At 42.2% G+C, this 20,763-nt stretch overlaps 1 protein-coding gene across 2 annotated transcripts in view; it reads right to left on the reverse strand.

Moving 5' to 3' along the window:
- Window positions 1-20,763, reverse strand: part of EPB41L4A (erythrocyte membrane protein band 4.1 like 4A) — an 85,982-nt gene that overhangs the window by 39,189 nt on the left and 26,030 nt on the right. For both annotated transcript variants that reach the window (XR_015061927.1, XM_085896234.1), the window contains exons 3-9: window positions 15,567-15,671; window positions 13,047-13,098; window positions 12,550-12,628; window positions 11,275-11,372; window positions 6,675-6,795; window positions 3,292-3,379; window positions 3,086-3,174 (exon numbers count right to left, since the gene is read on the reverse strand). Coding sequence is in view for 1 of the 2 variants with exons in the window: in XM_085896234.1 (XP_085752360.1) it covers window positions 3,086-3,174; window positions 3,292-3,379; window positions 6,675-6,795; window positions 11,275-11,372; window positions 12,550-12,628; window positions 13,047-13,098; window positions 15,567-15,671 (632 nt within the window). In the remaining variant the exon portion in view is untranslated. The remainder of the gene's footprint in view (window positions 1-3,085; window positions 3,175-3,291; window positions 3,380-6,674; window positions 6,796-11,274; window positions 11,373-12,549; window positions 12,629-13,046; window positions 13,099-15,566; window positions 15,672-20,763) is intronic.

The raw sequence follows: 20,763 nt of genomic DNA on the forward strand, positions 1-20,763 counted from the left end.
TCCGGATAGGCGGCTCCGTTTGATGTTTAACTGATGTTGACCACATAATATTTGTCTGTTTGACAAAGTCGCCGGTTCGAGGCCTCTGGGTTGGAGGTGACACTTTAATGTAGGACTATGTCCAATGTAGATCGAGGAAGTGTTCGTCACACTTCACAAGTTTCGATTTACCTGCCGATCACATCACGTGCCTTCTGGTTGAAAGGTTTTCATTAGCGAGAACAATCGTCTGGGTGGCAGATGGACGGTTGTTCTTTGCAGGTTATGCAGTTTTACAGTGTGAGACATAATCCATGGCGATGCTCATGGTGAGGACTTCCCATCGCAGAAGCACACGTCACGTGTGCAAAAAGGCCAATTATGATCTCTGGTCAGTGTGTGCCAGCCATTGTGGCACAGTGGGCTGTGGAGCCTGGAGGAAAGATGTACATATATTTTTATAGGGGCTACCACCGTGGGTGGCACCCGAGAGGGATACTCCACCCAGGAAGAAGAAGAAGAAGAAGAGAACTCTATCGACGAGCATAGAGGACAGGAGAGGCTCATTAGAGAACCAGAGTTCACCATGAGAGTCAACCAGACAGTCCACAAGGAGGAGTACAGGATATGCTTGTGTAAGAGAGAGGAGACTGGTGAATCCACCAGAGGAGAACAGTGTGCAAGAGAGGCTCATGCACGAGAGTCCACCAGGACAGCACCAGGAGAGGCTCGTGTGGAAAGGACAGAGAGCTCGCTTGGAATCGACCTTGGCTGGAATTACCCTCTGTTTTTTAGAGGGCGAGGAGGCCTCTGTCTAAAAGAGGACAAAGGGGACCATGTGGCCAAGTTAAAGGCTGATGGCCCTGCTCGTGGCCGTAACTTTGTCTCGGCACCATCATCACTGGCTCTAATCTTGCACCTGCGTCCTTAAAACGGGCTGCATTGTGTTGAACTGCATCCACCCTGTGCATCATCGAGAAAAGGGAAGTTCCGCCTGCATTATTATTGTTGTCCAGGTGTGATCTGTGGCACCTCGTGTGTTCGGATTTGAGCTTTTATTTATCTTTCAATGTATACAAATTTGCATATCCCCGTTCCCCTTTTCGCGTCTTCTGACTTGTTGGTTTGTTCCATTTCTCACAGCGGCTTATCGCCCGCCCTCTACCTTGTGCTTTTTAGCTCACATTGGACTTGGTCCGAAACGGGGGCTTATGGATTTGGTCTCGATTTTCGTGTCCGTCTGTGTGTGCGTGCGTGCGTGCATCCGCAACCATTTCTCGGACATGTATGGACTGATTTTATTTGCAGTTGGCACAAAGACAACACACGTGCATATGTAGACATGGTATAAATAAGCACGTCATTTATTTTCGAAATCAAAACCAAGATGGCCGACTGGTGGCCATTTTGTTACTTTAACGTGTACCCCAACCATTTCTCGGACATGCATTTACCGATCTTGTTCAAACTTGGCACCTAGATAATGAATGATGGCTTACATATGCACATCATTCCCCCCCCACCCCGGCACAATCCCCCAGCTCTGAGGAATTCCATGTTAACAGACCCTCAGACGCGACAATATATTATAAGATCCAACGTCTGTGCATCAGTTTTGCATCTCCTCCCAAACCACTGACCGCAGAACATTGAAAATGCTACGATATTTATAACGAAGGACCTGGGAAAAGCAGGATAAATTTTTTTTTTTAAATTTGGATAAAAACATTTTCATTATCCACATGGACATCGATAAATGATCAAACAAAGCATGCATACGCAACTTGGAGATGAGTATGCCATGTGAAGATGTCCACCAAGATTGCCGAGATAAGACACCTGGGAATTGCACAATTGTGGAGTACGAGAGGTGCATCATATGCATGGAATGGAACAAATTCCAAAAATAAAACAAAAGATTGTTTTCGTAAGAATGGGTTTGTTTGTGTTTTGCTGTTAAGATGGCATTGGCATACTGCTGAGAGAGGATCATCGTGAACATGAGCCATGGCTCACCACAATGGATGATATGGTGCGTGCATAATCACATGAGATTGCACATACTTGGGGTGATTAACAATTATTAATTATATGTAGAATAATGAGTCGAGCTTAAATGACTTGAATTTCAATTGCAGGTATAACTGAATCCACTTGTGTAAAACGTTGAGTGAAGATTTGATAATGTACAGGAAGTACCTTCATATGGGGACAGAAAACCTTCCCTTCCCTCCTCTCCTCTCCTCTCTAGCGTTTCCTTCCTGTTCCTTTATTCTGCTGCTTGTTCAGTACAAATGTCACCCCACTGCCCCACTGACAGTAGATTGTCTCTTTACCCCATGTCATCTCACTATTGGACAAAAAAGAAGCAGACAGAAAATGTCGGCGTAAAGCAATCCCTGTCCAATGTTAGCCTCGGCAGATAACCAAATCACAAACACGCAAGAAGAATATGCAAAATACAAACTGCAGCGACTGTGATCCAGTATTTCCTGTTGGAGCTCGTTGTAGACGGAACTTGAACATAGTCTGTCTGCCATGGTTTTACTGGAATTGGACTTGACCTTTCCATAAAATAACATAACAGATGGTGTCATGTACCCGTGTATCTTACTGCCTCGTAATTTGGTGAACTGCAGCGGTATTAAACATTTCTCAACAGGAAGTAATCGAGCAAAGCAAGATCGTGCAACTCACAGGTTGACAGTTCTGTGCCCCTGAGTGAATGGAATAATTTTTAAGGAAAATGTCACTTCTCTTTGAGGACTGACAGTGTCATCAGATCCCATGAGGAATGCATACGAGAGAATGCGAAGAAACCAGGGAAGGGAATTATTGTGGGTATGACATTTCAAATCCCACTTGGAAAGTCAAACGCAGGATAGCACCAGCCATGATATATGATCACATTGATTAATTATAATGTGGAACATCATCAGGATTTTCAACACCCATGGTCCACTGTGCATTGGAACCAAGTCCTCATACACAATGAAAAATAAAATTAAGAGGCATTTATCCATCCCGAACAATTGTATCCCATCACGACCTACAAGGTGACAACCCAGCAAGGCGGCATGCTGATGACTGATACGTGAACACTTACCAGAGATATTGCCCAACCTGGACCTTTTCTCTGAACACCAAAACTCCACTGGGAGTGAGGCCCAACAAATAGTTAATCCTGTCTTCTCCCTAATGAAAAACAATGATGTTTATTATACGACGGCACACAAGGACAATGTTCTTGCAATTATACAAAGAGTGGAAGTTTTATCTTCGACAATGACATATCAAGTAATCATGTCTTACGAAAACAGGGTGCATATCCACTCCATACATATCCAGCATCTGGACAATTTCAAGAAAACGCTGCTCAGCTTCCCCTGGTGTTAGACCCCTGATAACAAAGAAAAGAAAAGAAAAAAAAAAGAACATCATCATGACGAGAACACAAAATTTATCACCACAGTCTTTGTTGCCTTCTGCAACATTTGCTCATTTTAAAACAAGAGTAGAAACAAAAGGTCAGCAGTTCATTGCTTCAACAAACTAGAGGTCAAAGAACATGATAACCCATGCAGTGTTAAAGTATGTACTAAAATTTTAATAAAATAATGATTTTAAATATCGTTTTAAAAAAAAAAAACTACTGAAGCAGTCTGAAACATCACCCATATACACTGCAACAGATGGAGACTTTATTGATCACAATAGAACAGTGTCAATTGGCAACCTACATAGCCACAACGGCGGCCTCTTCTTCACCCTCTCATGTGCCACGCCCATTTCCCAGGGGCTGTGCTTGACTCCAATAACATACATCACCCTATAGAACTTGTCCAAGTACTGCAACACCATCAATTGGCCATAAAAACAATTACGAGCTCTTCCATGAGCCGAGATTATGGAAACAAACAAACAAACTTCGGCGCCCAGCGATGCTGCCATGCAGCACATGGAGACAGAATTGGGAGGGAGCAGTGGAGTAAAATAATTGATGGATTACTTGATCAATTGCATAATTAAAATAAACAAGTAATAATTGTAAAATAATGAATTTCTTAATCAATTGGCTAAAAGTATGCCTGGTGTTGGCTTAATGGTTAGGGTGGTGGGCTTGGGATCCGAGGATTCTGAGTTCAAATCCCCCTCGGCTGTTCGATTAATACCAGGTGGGGTCGACTCTGCCTGTCATCCTTCCGAGGTCGGCAAAAATGAGTACCAGCTTGCTGGTATCCCGTGTCTGAGTGGTGACCCGTCCTGGATTGTGCCAAATAGCCAAGGAGACTGCTTAGGCAGCACCAACTCTCTGCACAGAGTATGGTCCCAATGGATGGATGGATGGATGGATGGCTTAGAATGGTATACTACCAAAACCACTGCTGTTTCATCCAAATCTCAAACTTTTTGAAAATCAAACAATTAGTCGAAAAATGAATAATTAATCAATAAATCAAAAATACCCTATATAGCCAAATCACTTGTTCATCATCGTGTCCAAATATCAGCTTCCTCGCTCAAAAGGGGCCCGAGATATTGCCCAGATGAGAAAGAAAAGAAAGAATTAATAAATCGATAATAATCAAGTAATCAATCAATTAATCAATTAATCAAACAATAAAAACACACCGTTTTTCCCAAAGCACATCTTCACTTTTGTCCCTAAATTTCAGCTTCCGAGCTCAAAGGATGGCTGAGATATCACCCAGACAAACAAACAACCAAAGAGTAAAAACTGAGTACTCCCTTCCTTCGGCGCCCGGCGATGACGACATGCATCGCCTGGATATAGAATTGGGAAGGAACGATGGACAAAAACTGAAGGTTCTTGGAAGTATTATGAAGGCGATTTTTGTGTTCTCCCGTGTTCAAGCATATAATTCGATTGGAAAGAGTTTTAAAGGGGTTTAAAGGTGTGTAATAAATTAATTCCTGGTTTTACCGCCATTTTACCCAGTCTCTAATACATCACCTTATCGAACACGTTACATTACTTATTCGTACCTGTTGTTTGCGTCGTTTAGAACATCCTTAAAACCAGTAAGTTTCCTGTTTGGAATGATTTTAAATTTAGTTTGACTGCCAGACAGGTAGACAGAGTAAAAAATATTCTCACTCCCCTCTGCGCATGTGCGATCGGGACAAATTTAGAGCCAAAGTATGGTAAAACTACAGGTTTGTTTTCCAATTCGTGTTCAAAATATAACATTTAACACAAAGAAGTTGTTCCTTGATCATAAACTGACGTTTGTGGAAAGACACACGAACAGACGGACAGACATAGTAAACCAATTGCTTCACCTTGCTTTTTGCTTCCCATGTGTTGGGTAATAAACATACTATAGCTTCACCAAACTAAGCCTTTCGTGTTAAAAAAAAAAAAAGAGGAAAAAAAAAAAGATGAAAAATAAGCCTTAAAATCCTGATAAAATAATTCAGGTAACTTAATGAACACCCTTCACGACAGTGAGCATGACAGACACCTAGTAAAGTGTGATATGTATTCACGACATCATCAGTAATCATTCAAGATGCAATTGTCAAGTTTTCAAAGTGAACTTGCAGATGGCAGGTGAGTCCAAGTCCAATTATTATAAGGATAAATTTTTTCCATATATTTTTTAATTTCTAAGGAAATTGCTCAAGAAAGGGGTTCTAACTATTCTGGCCACTCTGGGAAATCGGTTTTGCATCACCATAAAGTAAGAACTTTGCATACAGAGAAAGAGTTCGAACATGGTGGTGGCTGCAAGCATCATAACAGTCCGCTGGAACATCCAAAACACGAGTATTCCATCACACGTAATGATAATCTTTTAGTAAAGCTTTATCAATAACCACAGAATTTGATGCACGTCCTCTCGCTGGTAAAGTGTGCACTTCACCTCCCATGAAAGCTTGCAGGTGCATCCCAACTGGTCACACACAAACATGCTGGACATGAGCTGGAAAGACACTCCAACTTTTAAGACTTTGGGAATATGTGGACGAGTCATAATAAAGAGTAAATATTTAATCTTGCATTTAAATTTATTGTGGTAACTTTATCCGAAATGTTGTCCATTGTGTTTATTGTGTCACCGATGGGATTTCCAAGCCCCTTCATTTTATGACCATGGAAACTCTGGCGTTCGACATTGGTTTATGTGTAGCAACAAGCAACATCTGTCCGACTAATGGCCAGTCACCGATGCGTGGGCAACCTGGCACAATATAATACAATGAGCAAAACGCATCACAAATGAATAACACCAAATACTAATTATTCATACAAACACATGCTGGTCTCCCGGGGTGAAGTTCAGTGGAGTAACGAGAGGCAAGACAACGAACATTTGCTGTGAAGCACAACAAAATGCGTAAAAGGAAAAATGTCGACTTTGTTAACCCCACTCCCACTCAACCGTGCCCCTCAAAAACAAAATTCAACAAATCACACCAAAATGATGTTTTTCACAAACTTTTCAAATGTACTATTTTAAAATTCCTAAATTGTTATCGCATAACATCACAAAAAAACGACCAAATTCAACTCTTAATAAAAGCTATTTTGAGGCCAAAAGTGGGAATCATCCATGCCTTTGCAGAAATATGACATGTCGACATATCCTGCTTTAAATAAAGTGAAACTTATTAATAACATGGAGATACTGTTCAAATAGCATGGAATGGGAAAGTAACCGCGTCCTTACCGTAGGCTACGATGCTGGGCCTCAGCCTTCTGCTCAAGTTCCTCATTCTGGTTTGGAGTGAAGCGGTACACGGATGCATATCCCGGATCTAGATTTCCAGACTCATAGTCTCCCAGCTCAGCTACAAAAGAAATTGAAGATATGATGACATTTATAATAGATCCCGTGCTAAAATATGAGAAATACAATAATACCAAGCTTGTATCACACCGATATTATTTCATCAAGGTCCATCACCAACAGGAAGGGAACAAATTGTACATTTGGTTTGAAATGTTTGTTGGGATCATTCCCAGGATGCTTTTGGAAAAAGAATGGATGACTGTGTGCAGGTAATCAAGCCAAATTCCGGTAACCTGGCCAAGTTCCAAATTCCTGCTCACCAAACAATGGACGCAGCCGGCATACTAGCTTTAAAATGGAATAAAATGAAATGTGGATTTGCTCGAGAGATTTGGATCAGTAAAAAGTAATGCATTGTGCTCTCAGTGAAATAACGATGGGTGTTATAGTGTGTCATCTTCTTCAGTAAAGTCCATATGACAATGAATGTGAAATAATGGATAAAGTCTGAAAATGCTAAAATCTGTTGAAGGATTTTAAATGTAGATCTGCATTAATACGCGACTTACTAAATGACATCTGAATGCGAAACGAGGCCTTTTGCACATGTGCTATGTGTACGTTTTCAGCGATTCGGTTTGGCTTGCCGGGCACTTTTAACCTGCCATTACCAGCACAAAATCTGTACTTAAAGTCATCTCTTAAACATAATTTTCAGCATTTAAACGGAAGAGTGGCAACTTCAAAATGGTTAACCATAATTGTTCTGCTCCTCAATGAAAATCGAACTCAAGGAAATATTGGAAGTACGAAAAATATCCATTGATGAGAGGTGTTGAGCTCCTATCATTTCCTGTTGGTATAAGTTAGTGTCCGCAGTGCATATATACATGTGTTTCTATATAACATATATATATATATATATATGTATGTATCTATATATATATATATATATGTGTGTATATACACGAGGTCCGTCTAAAAAGTAACGGGACTGAGCGTGCTGTGTGCTCCACTTACACAACTTGAATGAACAGGTTGCGTCACAGTCTTTCGCAACATTCCAGCAATATATATGATTGGTGATGGTTGACTGCACTCATTGTGTGATGTTTTTTTTACAGGTCGTGCTTTACACGTTGTCTAGTCTGAGTCGTCACGCTATGAGTCGTGAGCAGAGAGCCAATCTGAAGTTTATTGCCAAGCTTGGCAAAACACCTTCCTAATCCTTTGCAATGCTGCAGCAAGTCTACGGGAAAGAAACGATGTCACGTACACGTGCATTTGAATGAAGGAGAGTCAAAGAGGGACGGGAGGAGGTTGAAGACGATCCACGATCTGGAAGACCTTCAACGAGCAGAACGGCAGACAACATCGAGCGTGAGAAGCAGATGGTGCGCGCAGATCGTCGACTCATGGTGCGGATGATTGCTGAGGAACTTTCTATCAACAAGGACACTGTCTGAAGCATCATCACTGAAAATCTCGAAATGCGCAAGGTGTGGAAAAGATGATCTCCAAGCTGTTGTCTGAGAATCAGAAACAGCAAAGAATCACTGTCTGTCAAGACATTATCGAGCGCCTCGAGGACGATCCAGACCTGCTCGGGAGAGTCATTACTGGCGATGAATCGTGGATATTCGAATACGATCCCGAGAACAAACGGCAGAGTTGTCAGTGGAAAACTCTGGCATTACCAACACCAAAGAAAGCAAGGATGTCAACCAAGAATGCACGTACGCGCGCGCACGCACGCACGCACGCACGCACGCACGCACGCACACACGCACGCACGCACACACACACGCACACACACACGCACACACACACACACACACACACACACACACAATTATATATCCCAGATAGAAAGAAAGCAGATGAGAGTAAATGACCTCAATACCTGGCACGGTCGACGGACCAACAAAACCCAGAATGCTGAGGGAGAGGTTGGTGGGAGGAATACTGGTTATGTCTAAGATGTGGGAGTGGGAGATGTGGTGTAGTGCAACGTGGGGGGTGTAGCATCATGCAAGATGAAAATGTGAATGCGAGTCAGTTTGTTTGCTCCTTCAGATTCCGCCCATAAAAGAACAATCGGGCTTCACCCGCGTTGATGTTCTTTGATGCGTCCACAGAAGACGAGACAGAGAGAAAGAAAGATGGAAGAAAAAGATGTGTAAGAAGAAAGTCCTTATCCTATCTGTGTAAATATCTGAAAGTGTAAGCGTCTGTACCTATTGAGGATCACTCGAATGGAGTGGCCCCACTCCATGGCATTTGTGTGCGACCCCCCCCCTCCCCTCTAGCTTGGTCACAGGATTTGTGGTGCCTTTCGTTCCACGCCATCCAGCTTGCTGACTGCCTGCTTGCCGATCTCGTCTAGTTTTGCGTTCTTTCGACAGCGTCGCACTGACTGACGAAAACAAGTCGGTAATCTTCCTCTTATTTTCGGACCTTCCATAGCACTCGTTTTGTCTTCAAGCAAAGTTGGTGATATGATGATAAAATCGACACGATTGATCCCGACGGACGCAGCATTGACCAAGTTCGTCGCTCTCAGCACTGTCGGGTGGACAAGTTCACCAACGCGATCGACGAGGGGTGTTCACAACGACACGAGACAGTGTACCAGGATATGTGCATGTCATTGTCAACACAACACCCCCCCCCCCCAATTGATTGCGTTCGTGGACTTGTCCAAGCAGTTTAATTTTCAATGCATACTGAAATTAAAGCAAAGAATAAATAAACAATTGCAGATAAAAAGAAATCAAAGAGTCATCTAAATTTTTGACTCATCAAAGTGGCCACCTTTTGCAGATATAACAACTGAACATACTCATGGCATTCTTTTTACAATGGAAATAAAATATTGTTCGGAAAGTTCTTCCCAACACTGTTGCACTTGTAGGTTGCTTTGCTTTCACCCTTCTGTCCAGTTCATCCCAAACCAGTTCGGTGGGGTTTAAGTCTGGAGACTGTGCTGGCCATTCCATGATTTAAAGCCTACCGTCTTGTTCTTGTCTTCTAAGGTAGTTTTGACATAGCCTGGAGGTATGTTTTGGGTTGTTATCTTGCTGTAGGATGAACCCCTGACCAACTAGGCGTAGACCAGAGGGTATTGCATGGCGCTGCAAAATGCTGTGGTAGCCTTTTTGGTTCAGGGTGCCAGTCACTCTGTGAAAGTCGCCGACTCTGGATCCAGCAAAAGAGCCCCAGATCATCACGCTTCCTCCTCCATGTTTGACAGTTGTTGTCACACACTGAGGAACCATCCTTTCACATACTCGATGGCATACAAAAACTCTGCGTGATGAACCAAAGATTTCAAATTTTGATTCATCGGTCCATAAGACATTCCAGTTTTCAGTCGTCCACTGGTGGTGCTTCATGGCCCAGGAAAGCCTCTTTTTCTTATTTTGCCATCTTAGCAATGGCTTTCTTACTGCCACTCGACCTGTCAAACCTGCAGCTCGAAGTCTTCTCTTCACATTTGAAACTGAGACTTCCTTACTTCGACCAGTGTAAAGCTGTGCTTGAAGCTGCTGTCCTGTGAGCTGCCCATCATGCAAGCTGTTGACTTTCAGAAACTTGTCTTCTGATTGTGTTGTGGCTTTGGGTCTGCCAGACCTCTTCCTGTCAGAGTTTCCTCCAGTTTCCAAGTGCCTTTTGATGGTGCAGGAAACTGTACTCACTGACACCTTGGCTTCTTTGCAATTTCTCTAAAGGAAAGACCTACACTTTTAATGGTTATCATGTTCTGTCTTCCGTTGTTAATTGTCTTTTTCTCGCCATTATGATAGCAATATACTACTTCCTGCAGTGCAATATTGTCCAAATAATGCTTCAGAGGGTGTAGCAACACAGTCTGTTCCAACACTGCTTTTATACAGACAGAGGGTTTGTAACTAATTAACAAAAGTTGGGACACCTGTCAGAATTGTTTCCATCAACTTTCAAGGTTAAATTTACTTCCATTGTTGCAGAACAGCTGCATTTGCTCACCCATTACTTGTTCCCTGAAAAGGGCCTTTTTTAACAAATGAAATTTACATTATTTTTCAGTTTTTGGTAACCTAAACTTTTTTTTTTAACCTCTGGCAGTTTACCGCAAAAACTTTATACCATTTCAGGTTATTCACTGGACTTGAACTGCTTAAATTTCAGTAAAAACTGGAAAAATGGGGGTGTTCTAAAACTTTAAATCGGTAGTGTAAAAGAATGGATTTGGGTAGGAATGAGCAGGATAGCAGGAGGCAAGAGGGAATTAACTGATGGAGAGGGACAGAGACACAGGACCTATGTCTGGACATGAATAGATATTGGGCCAACCAGTGGAAGAGTCGATGAACTGCAGTCAAGACCAATCAACCCGATTTAACTGTCAGACACTGTGATGACTTGGTGGATCCCTGAAGACTTCTCAGGACACAGTTCCATTTCAAGCCGAGCTATATTGTTATTTTATGATCAAAGAACACCCTGTAAGGGAGTTAAAGCAGCACAGCAAGCCATTCATTTACTGCATACTCACCCTGTAGAGTGAGTGCAGCAAGCTCAGTAGCAGTATGCGGCAAACATGGTACTCGACCTTGCAACACGTCCTGCTTCACCTGCAGGTAAAACTGATACCTAAACAGAATAACAGTTCACAAATTGGATGTCACAAAACAATTATGCTACAACTGTTACCGCCACTATCAAAAGAAGCATCAACTGCCGAATTTCAAAACAGATCACTCAACAAGCTGATATTTAAGAGTAAAAAGATAAGTAAAACAAAGCTTTTGAGACATCGTGTTGGCTGAACATCATTTTTATTCACATGCAGGTGGTAATAACACGAATGGGGGATGATTGAGACGTCAAGCTTGGAGATTCTGCTTCTCAATGTCTATCTGCCAACTCTCCCATGATTGAATGCACCTTTCTTTTACACCCACCCCATGTATTCAGCCCGTTATATTTTCTTCGCACTTACACATTTATTACCTTCACTACCGAAGATGGATGGAGGTTATGTATTCACAGCTGTTTCTGTTTGTCTGTCTGTCTGTGAAAAAGATATCTCAAAGGGTTTCGGATTCAGTTGAAACTTGGTGGACAGGTTGGGTGTGTGACAAGGATTCATTCATTCGATTTTGGTGAAGTTTTGAACATGAGAATTATTTAATGTGATTGTTCACAATTGAGAGATCGGGCCAAAAATGATATTTCAAAACCATTGTGGAGGAATTCGGCCGAAACCTGGTGGATGAGTTTGGTAGGTGACAAGAACAAGCCGATTCGATTTTGGTTCAAGTCTGGATGCACATCCGGGGCTATCAGTGGGATACAAACCGTCAACTGTTCAGCCTGGTGGAGGTTTGCGTGCTACCGAGTGCAGTTCTAGTTTTAGAAGTGTTTACTTTCTTTGGCAGTAAAGGTTGTTTATACTATTTTTTGTGCCTTCGCTATCATGTGTTCCTCAGCTGTTAAAACAATGAGTATGTGCATTAGATTGGTTTGAGCCATTTTATATTGTTGACAACTTTGACGAGGACAAAATCTGAAATGGTGATATGTTCAAGACTGGTTTGGAAACCCAACGTGACCATTGCACTCTGTCGCTTTTGGGTTGTTGTCCACGCTGCAGATATGTACACAGCTCTCCGATTTCAAACACATTTCCACCCTATCAATCATCAATCCTACTTCCCTCTCCATTCGCACCATCTGTAAATCCATTATCTACAGCTGCACAATAAGTTCTGGGCAATATTCACATTATCTGCAAAACATTTGAGATTGGTGTTTTTGTGCAGCTCACCTCGTTACCTCTTCCTTCAACTGTGATTGATTCTTGGCATAAAACCTCACACCAAAGTACATAGTAAATGGAGGACCAGCTGCAGAATGTCAAAAGAGTCATATCATGTACTTGTATTCAAGCATTACATTTCAGTATAAATGTTTTACAATACTATAATACATGTCCCCTTACAAGGAACTTCAACGCAGGAGGAGGCTATAAAGCCCAAAGCTTGTGCTCTAGTTGCTTGTCCATGTTCTCTCCTTCCAAATGCTGAGTATCAAGCAAGGCAGCAGCATGTACCATTTTTAGAGATTTTGTTATGACTCAGAAGGGTTCAAAACACTGACCTTCCAGATTCAGAGTGGACGCTCTAACCATTACGCTACCGAGTGTTGTTTTAAAAAAAACAAAAACACGTGACAAGTTTGTCCGAAATAAGTCAAAACAATGCCACAAATGACACGTCTATTAAAAGCAAGTGGTGCCAGTAAAGCAGCAAAGCAGGTACCCACTCTCCATCAGGCCTTTGTGGTCTCTCAAGCTCTTGCACGGTTCCAGCCAGTGCTGAGGTTATCGAAGGAAGAGATGGAGAGAGGGGAAAAAGGTACAGCGAACAAGAGACAGAAAGGACCAAATTACTTCGACAAACCAAGAAATACAAATGAAGGAAAAATTTATTCGTGCCAAATGTTATTACACAAGCTCAAACAAAAATTTGAAATACTCCACAAAATAATAACGGTACATTCATGCTCACAATTGCACAAATCCTTTTGAAAACCGATGAAAACCTTGATCATTGATTCTCCAAATGCCTTACCGAGAATACATCTGAATATTTTTCAAACCATGGAAGGGTTTCGGAAAAGTCATAGCTAATAATTAGCTCTGTCGAGACATGCATGATTGCTGTCAGCATAACCAAGAGGTATGCACGCTGGCCTCTGAGCAATTTATCCTCGGTTCAAATCTCGACCTAGCTGCAAGCTGTCATCCTGATGTTTCACAGGCAGGGTGAGGCATCAATGTGCGTGCCGTCCCTCGGATGGACATTAAACTCGATGTCCCGTCTGTCGGAATTAATTGATGGATGATAAAGATCTCACGGTGTTCTCCGGAAAGAGTAGGCGAGCCATTGCCGCAATCATGAACAAATTACAAATTTGGCTCCTGATTGACTGCTGGGGGTGGGGGGGGGGTGGGGGAGGGGGGGCAACAGCAAACCACCCAACAAAACTACTGCCAATAGACCGTTTTGGCAGCACCAACGCTCTGAAGAGAGTATCATCAGACATGCAAGATCCTTTTTGGAAATTAATAGAGTGAAAACAACATGCAAGTCTCCCAATCCCTGCCAATGAAAAGCATCCCCATCGCATGATGCCGCCATTACCATGCTTCACGGTAGGGATGGTGTGAGATGGGTGATGAGCTGTGCTCGGTTTCCGCCAGACGTAGCGCTTTACATTCAGGCCCAAAGAGTTTAATTTTCATCTCATCAGACCACAGAATCTTTTGTCTCATACTCTCAGAGTCTTTGACATGCCTTTTTGCAAACTCCAGACATGCGGTCATGTGCCTTTTTCTCAGGAGTGGTTTCTGTCTGGCCAGTCTTTGAGGACTAAACCTTGATAAAGCCTAGATTTGTGAACTGCTGCTGAGACTGTTGTCCTTCCGGCATGTTTTCCCATCTCAGCCAAGGAACTCTGTAGTTGTCAGAGTGGTCATTGGGTATTGGTCACCTCCCTGACCAAGGTTCTACTTAACCAGTTCCTCAGCTTGGTCGGATGGCCAGCTCTACGAAAAGTCTGGGTAGTTCCATATCCTTTCCATTTCCTAATGATGGAGCTCACTGTTTTCATGGGAACTTTCAACACTTGTTTTGTTTCAACAAATTGTTTTATACCCTTCCCCATATCTATACTTCCTCACAATTCTATCTCAGAGTTTTACTTCGGACAGTTCCTTCGACTTCATGGTAAGAGTTTCTGCTCTGACATGCACGGTCAACTGTGGGATCTCATATAGAAAGGTGTGTTTCTTTCTAAATCATGTCCAATCAATTGAATAGGCCACAGGAGGACTCCAATCAAGTTTTGGAGACATCTCAAGGATGACCAAAGGAAAATGGATGCACCTGAGCTCAATTTGGAGTGTCATAGCAAAGGGGTTGAATACTTATTGACACAAGACATTTCAGCTTTTCATTCCGAATTGATTTGAAAAATTTCTAAAAACATGTTTCACTTTGTCATTAACGGGGTATTTTGTGTGAAACAGTGACAAAATATTTAAATTTAATCCATTTTAAATTCAGGCTTCAACACAACAAAATGTGACAAAAGTCAAGGAGTGGTGGTGGTCGTATGGCAGCTTAACTGCCGGGGTAGCTATCATTTCTTGAAGCGCGACTGTGTCGCTCATGCAGTGCCCCTCTACCAGTACACACACTGGAACTGGTACTCATTTCGCCGACTTCAGAAGGATGACAGGCTGAGTCAACCCCCTGGTGTATTAATTCAGCGGCCGACGGGGCTTGAACTCAGGACCCGAGGATCCCAAGCCGCCACCCTAACCACTGAGCCAACACCAGGCTAGTCAAGGGGTGTGAATACTTTCTGAAGGCACAGTAAATGTCTAACCTTGTTTTTCTCAGCTTTGTGTGCTATCAGCTTTTTCCAATCCCAATACTCCAGACTTACGTATCCAACACCACTAGGTTGGACATACACCAAGATTATTGTCTGCTCTCCTCCAAGTAAAAAATAAAATATAAATCACATCCATTCACTTAATAATCTCTTTACAGTCCGTCATTATCATAGTTACATTGCCACCCTTACCTCATGTCCACCACTTCCCAGGATGTCATTGAGTGGCCTTCTCTAAGTTTAATGATCATGTTTGTCAGAGTCATGTCTGCGAGTCATCTCTATCAGTGCATACAACAGTCATCCTTCAACGTTTCACTGAACTCCCCGAGCATTATCAAAAAAGAAAACCTAAAACAGGTAAAACAGTGCCAGACTCACCGACTGCAGATGCTTGTCTTTGTAGCGCAAGCCAAAGTAATCAGTCTCCATTAGGTCCAGGTGGTAGAACACATGATCGAGTAACGCAGAGCACTTGGATCTTTTCTAAAGAGGAGCCCACACAAAAGACGAGTGAAGTCACCTTTACCAGCACAAGCACTGTATAATTTTACTACAACCAGCACTGCAACAAAGGCAAACGTAAATGGACAATCTCATAATAAAAGTGCTATTAATTATAATTACGATGATCCACTCAGTGAACACGATTATAGTGTGTTAAAATCACGACCAAGACTAAATGTCACGAGTTCATTTTAACTAAATGAGCAGTGTGTTCATGATAAAGTTTCTCGTCATCCTCGAATCAGATTACGACCCAGACATCACAACTTATATCTTTAACGACTGCAAAACAAGCTTAGGAGCTGTATCTTTATTTATAATCATCACATATGCTAATAGGTATATTTTAACCACTCCATCCACCAATACACCCACCTCACTCCTCTTCTTTCCTTTGCCAAGTACGTGGTGGAACTTAGCCTCCATTATTTAATGTCGCCATACTACCAGATAATCCTCAGCTGCACTTATTGAATTGTAAGTGCTGAACACCAGGCTCAACCTGGTGTGGTATAAGGGTAGAGGAGTAGTAGCTGAAACCCGAAACTTATCCACCTGATGGCTCCTCCATATTTACCTATTCGGGTTCCTCCTGATGGCTCCATCTTTACCTATTCGGGTTCCTGCTGATGGCTCCATCTTTACCTATTGGGGTTCCTGCTGATGGCTCCATCTTTACCAATTCGGGTTCCTGCTGATGGCTCCATCTTTACCTATTCGGGTTCCTGCTGATGGCTCCATCTTTACCTATTGGGGTTCCTGCTGATGGCTCCATCTTTACCTATTCGGGTTCCTGCTGATGGCTCCATCTTTACCAATTCGGGTTCCTGCTGATGGCTCCATCTTTACCAATTCGGGTTCCTGCTGATGGCTCCATCTTTACCTATTCGGGCTCCTGCTGATGGCTCCATCTTTACCAATTCGGGTTCCTGCTGATGGCTCCATCTTTACCTATTCGGGTTCCTCCTGATGGCTCTATCTTTACCTATTCGAGTTCCTCCTGATGGCTCCATATTTACCTATTCGAGTTCCTCCTGATGGCTCCATCTTTACCTATTCGAGTTCCTCCTGATGGCTCCATCTTTACCTATTCGAGTTCCTCCTGATGGCTCCATCTTTACCTATTCGAGTTCCTCCTGATGAATCCATCTTTACCTATTAGGGTTCCTCCTGATGAATCCATCTTTACCTATTCGGGTTCCTCCTGATTAATCCATCTCTACCAATTCGGGTTCCAACTGATTAATCCATCTCTACCAATTCGGGTTCCTACTGATTAATCCATCTTTACCTATTCAGGTTCCTCCTGAAGGCTCCGAATGAAATCGGATACAATGACATGGTTTGCTGCAGGTGAAAGAACATTTCTCAAAGTTTTTAAAAAAATTTTTTTCTTTTAGTTTCCAGGTGTCTCCTATGACATGTGATGTCACATTTACTGCAAATGGCGTTCCCACAAGAAAGGGCACAGTGTGATGTCTGGTATATAGAGAACAAATCAGCAACAAAGGTTCAATGAAGCTTCAGGACGACCTATGGAAGGCAACCACCATCGACTAAAACAATTTGTGAGTGGAACAGAAAATTTATGGAGACCAGTAGCATCCTGCAGAGGAAGGGGGCAGTCCAATAAAGAACAAATGATGGGGGATGTTGAACACGTTTGTGAGGTGTTCAAGTGCAGTCCCAAAATGTCCATTCAGATTCGGATGATGTTGACAAATCCTGACAACAACACTTTGAGAATGTTCTTTCACATGTATCAAACCACAATGTTGTAGCCCACTTCATTATTTTAATTATTATGATTTGAATTTGGAATGGTAATTTGTGGACACTTGTATAGCATTGCAATTATAGCCTGGTTGTTGAAGATAATACTAAGCAAAGTCAAGGCTTGTGGAGGAGCTAGAACATAGAATGGATGAGGATGAAACAGAACAAAAGGAAGAGTAGAAATAAAGAGGGGGGGGACATAATGGCAGGGATGAGGGACAAAATAGAGGAAGACTTTGACAAATAAGGGATGTGGGGAAGAATGGGGGGCAGGAGAGGATGCATGGGGTGGACAAGATGGATACAGAAGGAAACTCCTCGGAGAGAAAATTGCAAATTTGGAAGGAGGAGGGATTGGGGTGGGGTGGAAGGGCTGAGGGGATGGGAGGGGGGAGGTAAGGGTAACAAGGGAAGAAAAGATCATGGTTTTGGATTGGGGACATTCTCAGATGGTGGTGAACAGCTTTAGAGGTCAATTTAGAAGTGTGTTTTTCCCAAGGATTACATCGACTTGACTTAAAAATAAAAAAAGCACTGAGAATAATGAAGAATCATCACAGACATTTTGAATAGGTTCAGATTTTATCAAAAATTGAGAAATAAATAAATGAATAAAAACAGCTAACCAACGAGTAAATTGAAAGTGTGTTTACTACAAAGCTGAGTGTTTTTGTACACAAGACAATAGAGCAATGAGACACGTTATGGACATCTCCAGCAGGCAGAATGTACAAAGTACAAGCAAGATGTCTATGGAACCATATGCACAAAAAGGGTAGTTGTTATTTTCTTTGCTGCAGTTGTCGTTTTCCATGACATAAGATGTCTCAAACTGAAAACTGGACAACGTAACAATATAAAACAGAGCTCAATTAATTTACTGCAAATAAATACTAAGAATTCACAGATCCTTTACATCATTCTGGGCTATTTACTTACTCGACACAGAAAAACATAGTTCTGTGCTGATGCAGCCATATGAAATTATGACCTCATAAATTGCAGCAAAGTACAGGAATCAAGAATGAGAGCACAAAATGAGCTGTTAGGGTTTAATCTGGCACTTTGCGTACTCACTCTCGAACGAGGCGAACTAGCGGCACGTTCTTTGGCAGGTGCCTAACTACAGGCAATGGCTGCATGGCATCTACAACTTTAGAACATCAGTTTAAAAGCCCTTTGAATAAGTATGCAATAAATGTGGCCCTTCAGACATTTTCTTTGTGAAATTTGGCTGAGCAGTCTTTCCTCATGACGTCAGTGGATGATGTCGTGCCGCTTTACAGCATTTTCACACCCGCCCATCCATCGGGCAGGCCACGGCATTTCTCTCTTGCTAATTGCCTCTGTGATTTGCGGGTTTGTGGTTTGGTTCTCTGGCACGGTGATATAAGTCAAATGTCTCGGACATGTGGAAACTAAACAAGCTTTAGGGTTTAAAGACTTTGAAATAGAAAGCTGCTTAGTTATAAGGTATTACTGATAGTTTATCCTGCTGATAGAATGCCCTGTTTATAGTGGACTGTTCTCAAACCATTCATTAAGAACGCAGCCACAGAGAAAGCCTATTCAAAAGGAAAACAATGCAAAGAAAGAAACCGGGCACCAACTCTGTCACACACCCACCAACTCTGTGCGTCACACACCCACCAACACTGTGTGCTGCTTTGCTAATCAAGCTGAAGATTCACAACAATAATTATTCGCAGAGGAATTCCTAACAGCAAGTTTGAACAGAGTGAGTGCTGGAGTGAAAATTGCTATACTGGCGGTACAGCCAACTTAAACAAATGAATTTGTGAAACATTATCCAAATTGACACTCGACAGAGCTCGGCATCCAAACCTGCCCATGACAATATCCAACGGGTGGCCGTATCGTTGCATTCGGCCGAGCCAGCTGGATTCGTGACCGGTTCCCATGGTTTGAAGTACACAATTTGGAATGTGCACCACCGTTATCAGTACAAGCAATACAAATAGCCTTTGTGTGATTATACCGTCACCTGGAAACAGGAGTAGGGAAACGTAATTATTATTTAATCGCATCACATTATGTAGCTCGCCTAATGAGGTAGTAATTGATCGGTGAAGCAAATGAGCAGGGTGGTTTGTATTCGCAGCTAGAATTTCAGGGTCAGGTTGTAGTTGCCAAAGCCAAAGTGCATTGGAAAGGGAAAAAAAATAAAACTCCCTTAATCTAACATCAAACCTTCAATCCTGTAAAAAGAAAAAAACTAATATTGCAATAAAATGCTAAATTGGCACTTTTTAAAATCTCAAAATAGGTCTTAACTAGAAGGGAACTCGGTAGAGCGCATAACTCCGCCAAGCAATGCCTGATCCAGTCAAACAGATCAGGACCAATATTCTTTGAAATATCATGCTATATATCATTTTTGGCTTTATCTGTCAATGGTGAAGAATCACTTTAAAAAAAAATTAAAAAAAAATTCTCATATCCATGTCCGGATTTGGAGTTTTACCAAAATCAAATTAATTTCGCCTCGTCACACACCCAACCTGTACACCAAATTTCATCTGAATCCGTCTACAATTTTATGAGATATCTTGCAAACAAAAAAACAAAAACTTCGTGCATGGCATGACATTCAGTAATTGGTGGCACCCCCTTGAGCAGCAATAACTTCAACCAAACGTTTCCTGTAACTCTTGATCAGTCCTGCACATCAGCTTGGAGGAATTTTGACCCATTCCTCGATACAGAGCTTCTTCAACCTCAGAGATTTGTGGGCTTTATAGCATGAACTGCTTGCTTCAGGTTCTGACAACATTTCTTATTGGGTTAAGGTCTGGACTTTGACTTGGCCATTGCAAGACACAAAATCTCGTGTGTTCAGGATCGTTGTCTTGCTGCATGACCCACTTTCTGTTGGGCTTCAAGTCACCGATGGATACCTTAACATTCTCCTGTAGAATTTGCTGGAACAACCCAGAATTCATGCCTCTGTCAATGATGGCAAGCTGTCTAGGTACTGAGCCAGTAAAGCAGCCCCAAACCATGATACTCCCACCACCATGCTTCATGGTTGGGATAAGGTTCTTATGTTGGAATACAGTGTTTGGTTTTTGCCAAACATAACATTTCTCATTTTAAACCATTAAGTTCCACTTTCAACTCATCCGTCCACAGAACATTCTTCCAATAGCCTTTTGGATCATCCAGGTGGTCTTTGATGATCTTGAGACAGGCAGCAATGTTCTTCTTAGAGAGAAATGGTTTCCTCTGTGCTACCCTCCCATGATGGGAGGCAAGGTCTAGAGGGTTCCTCCTG

The sequence above is a fragment of the Eptatretus burgeri genome, chromosome 9 (genome assembly GCF_056783735.1).
Source record: "Eptatretus burgeri isolate ZD-2024b chromosome 9, Ebu_testis_v1, whole genome shotgun sequence".
Taxonomy (NCBI): domain Eukaryota; kingdom Metazoa; phylum Chordata; class Myxini; order Myxiniformes; family Myxinidae; genus Eptatretus; species Eptatretus burgeri.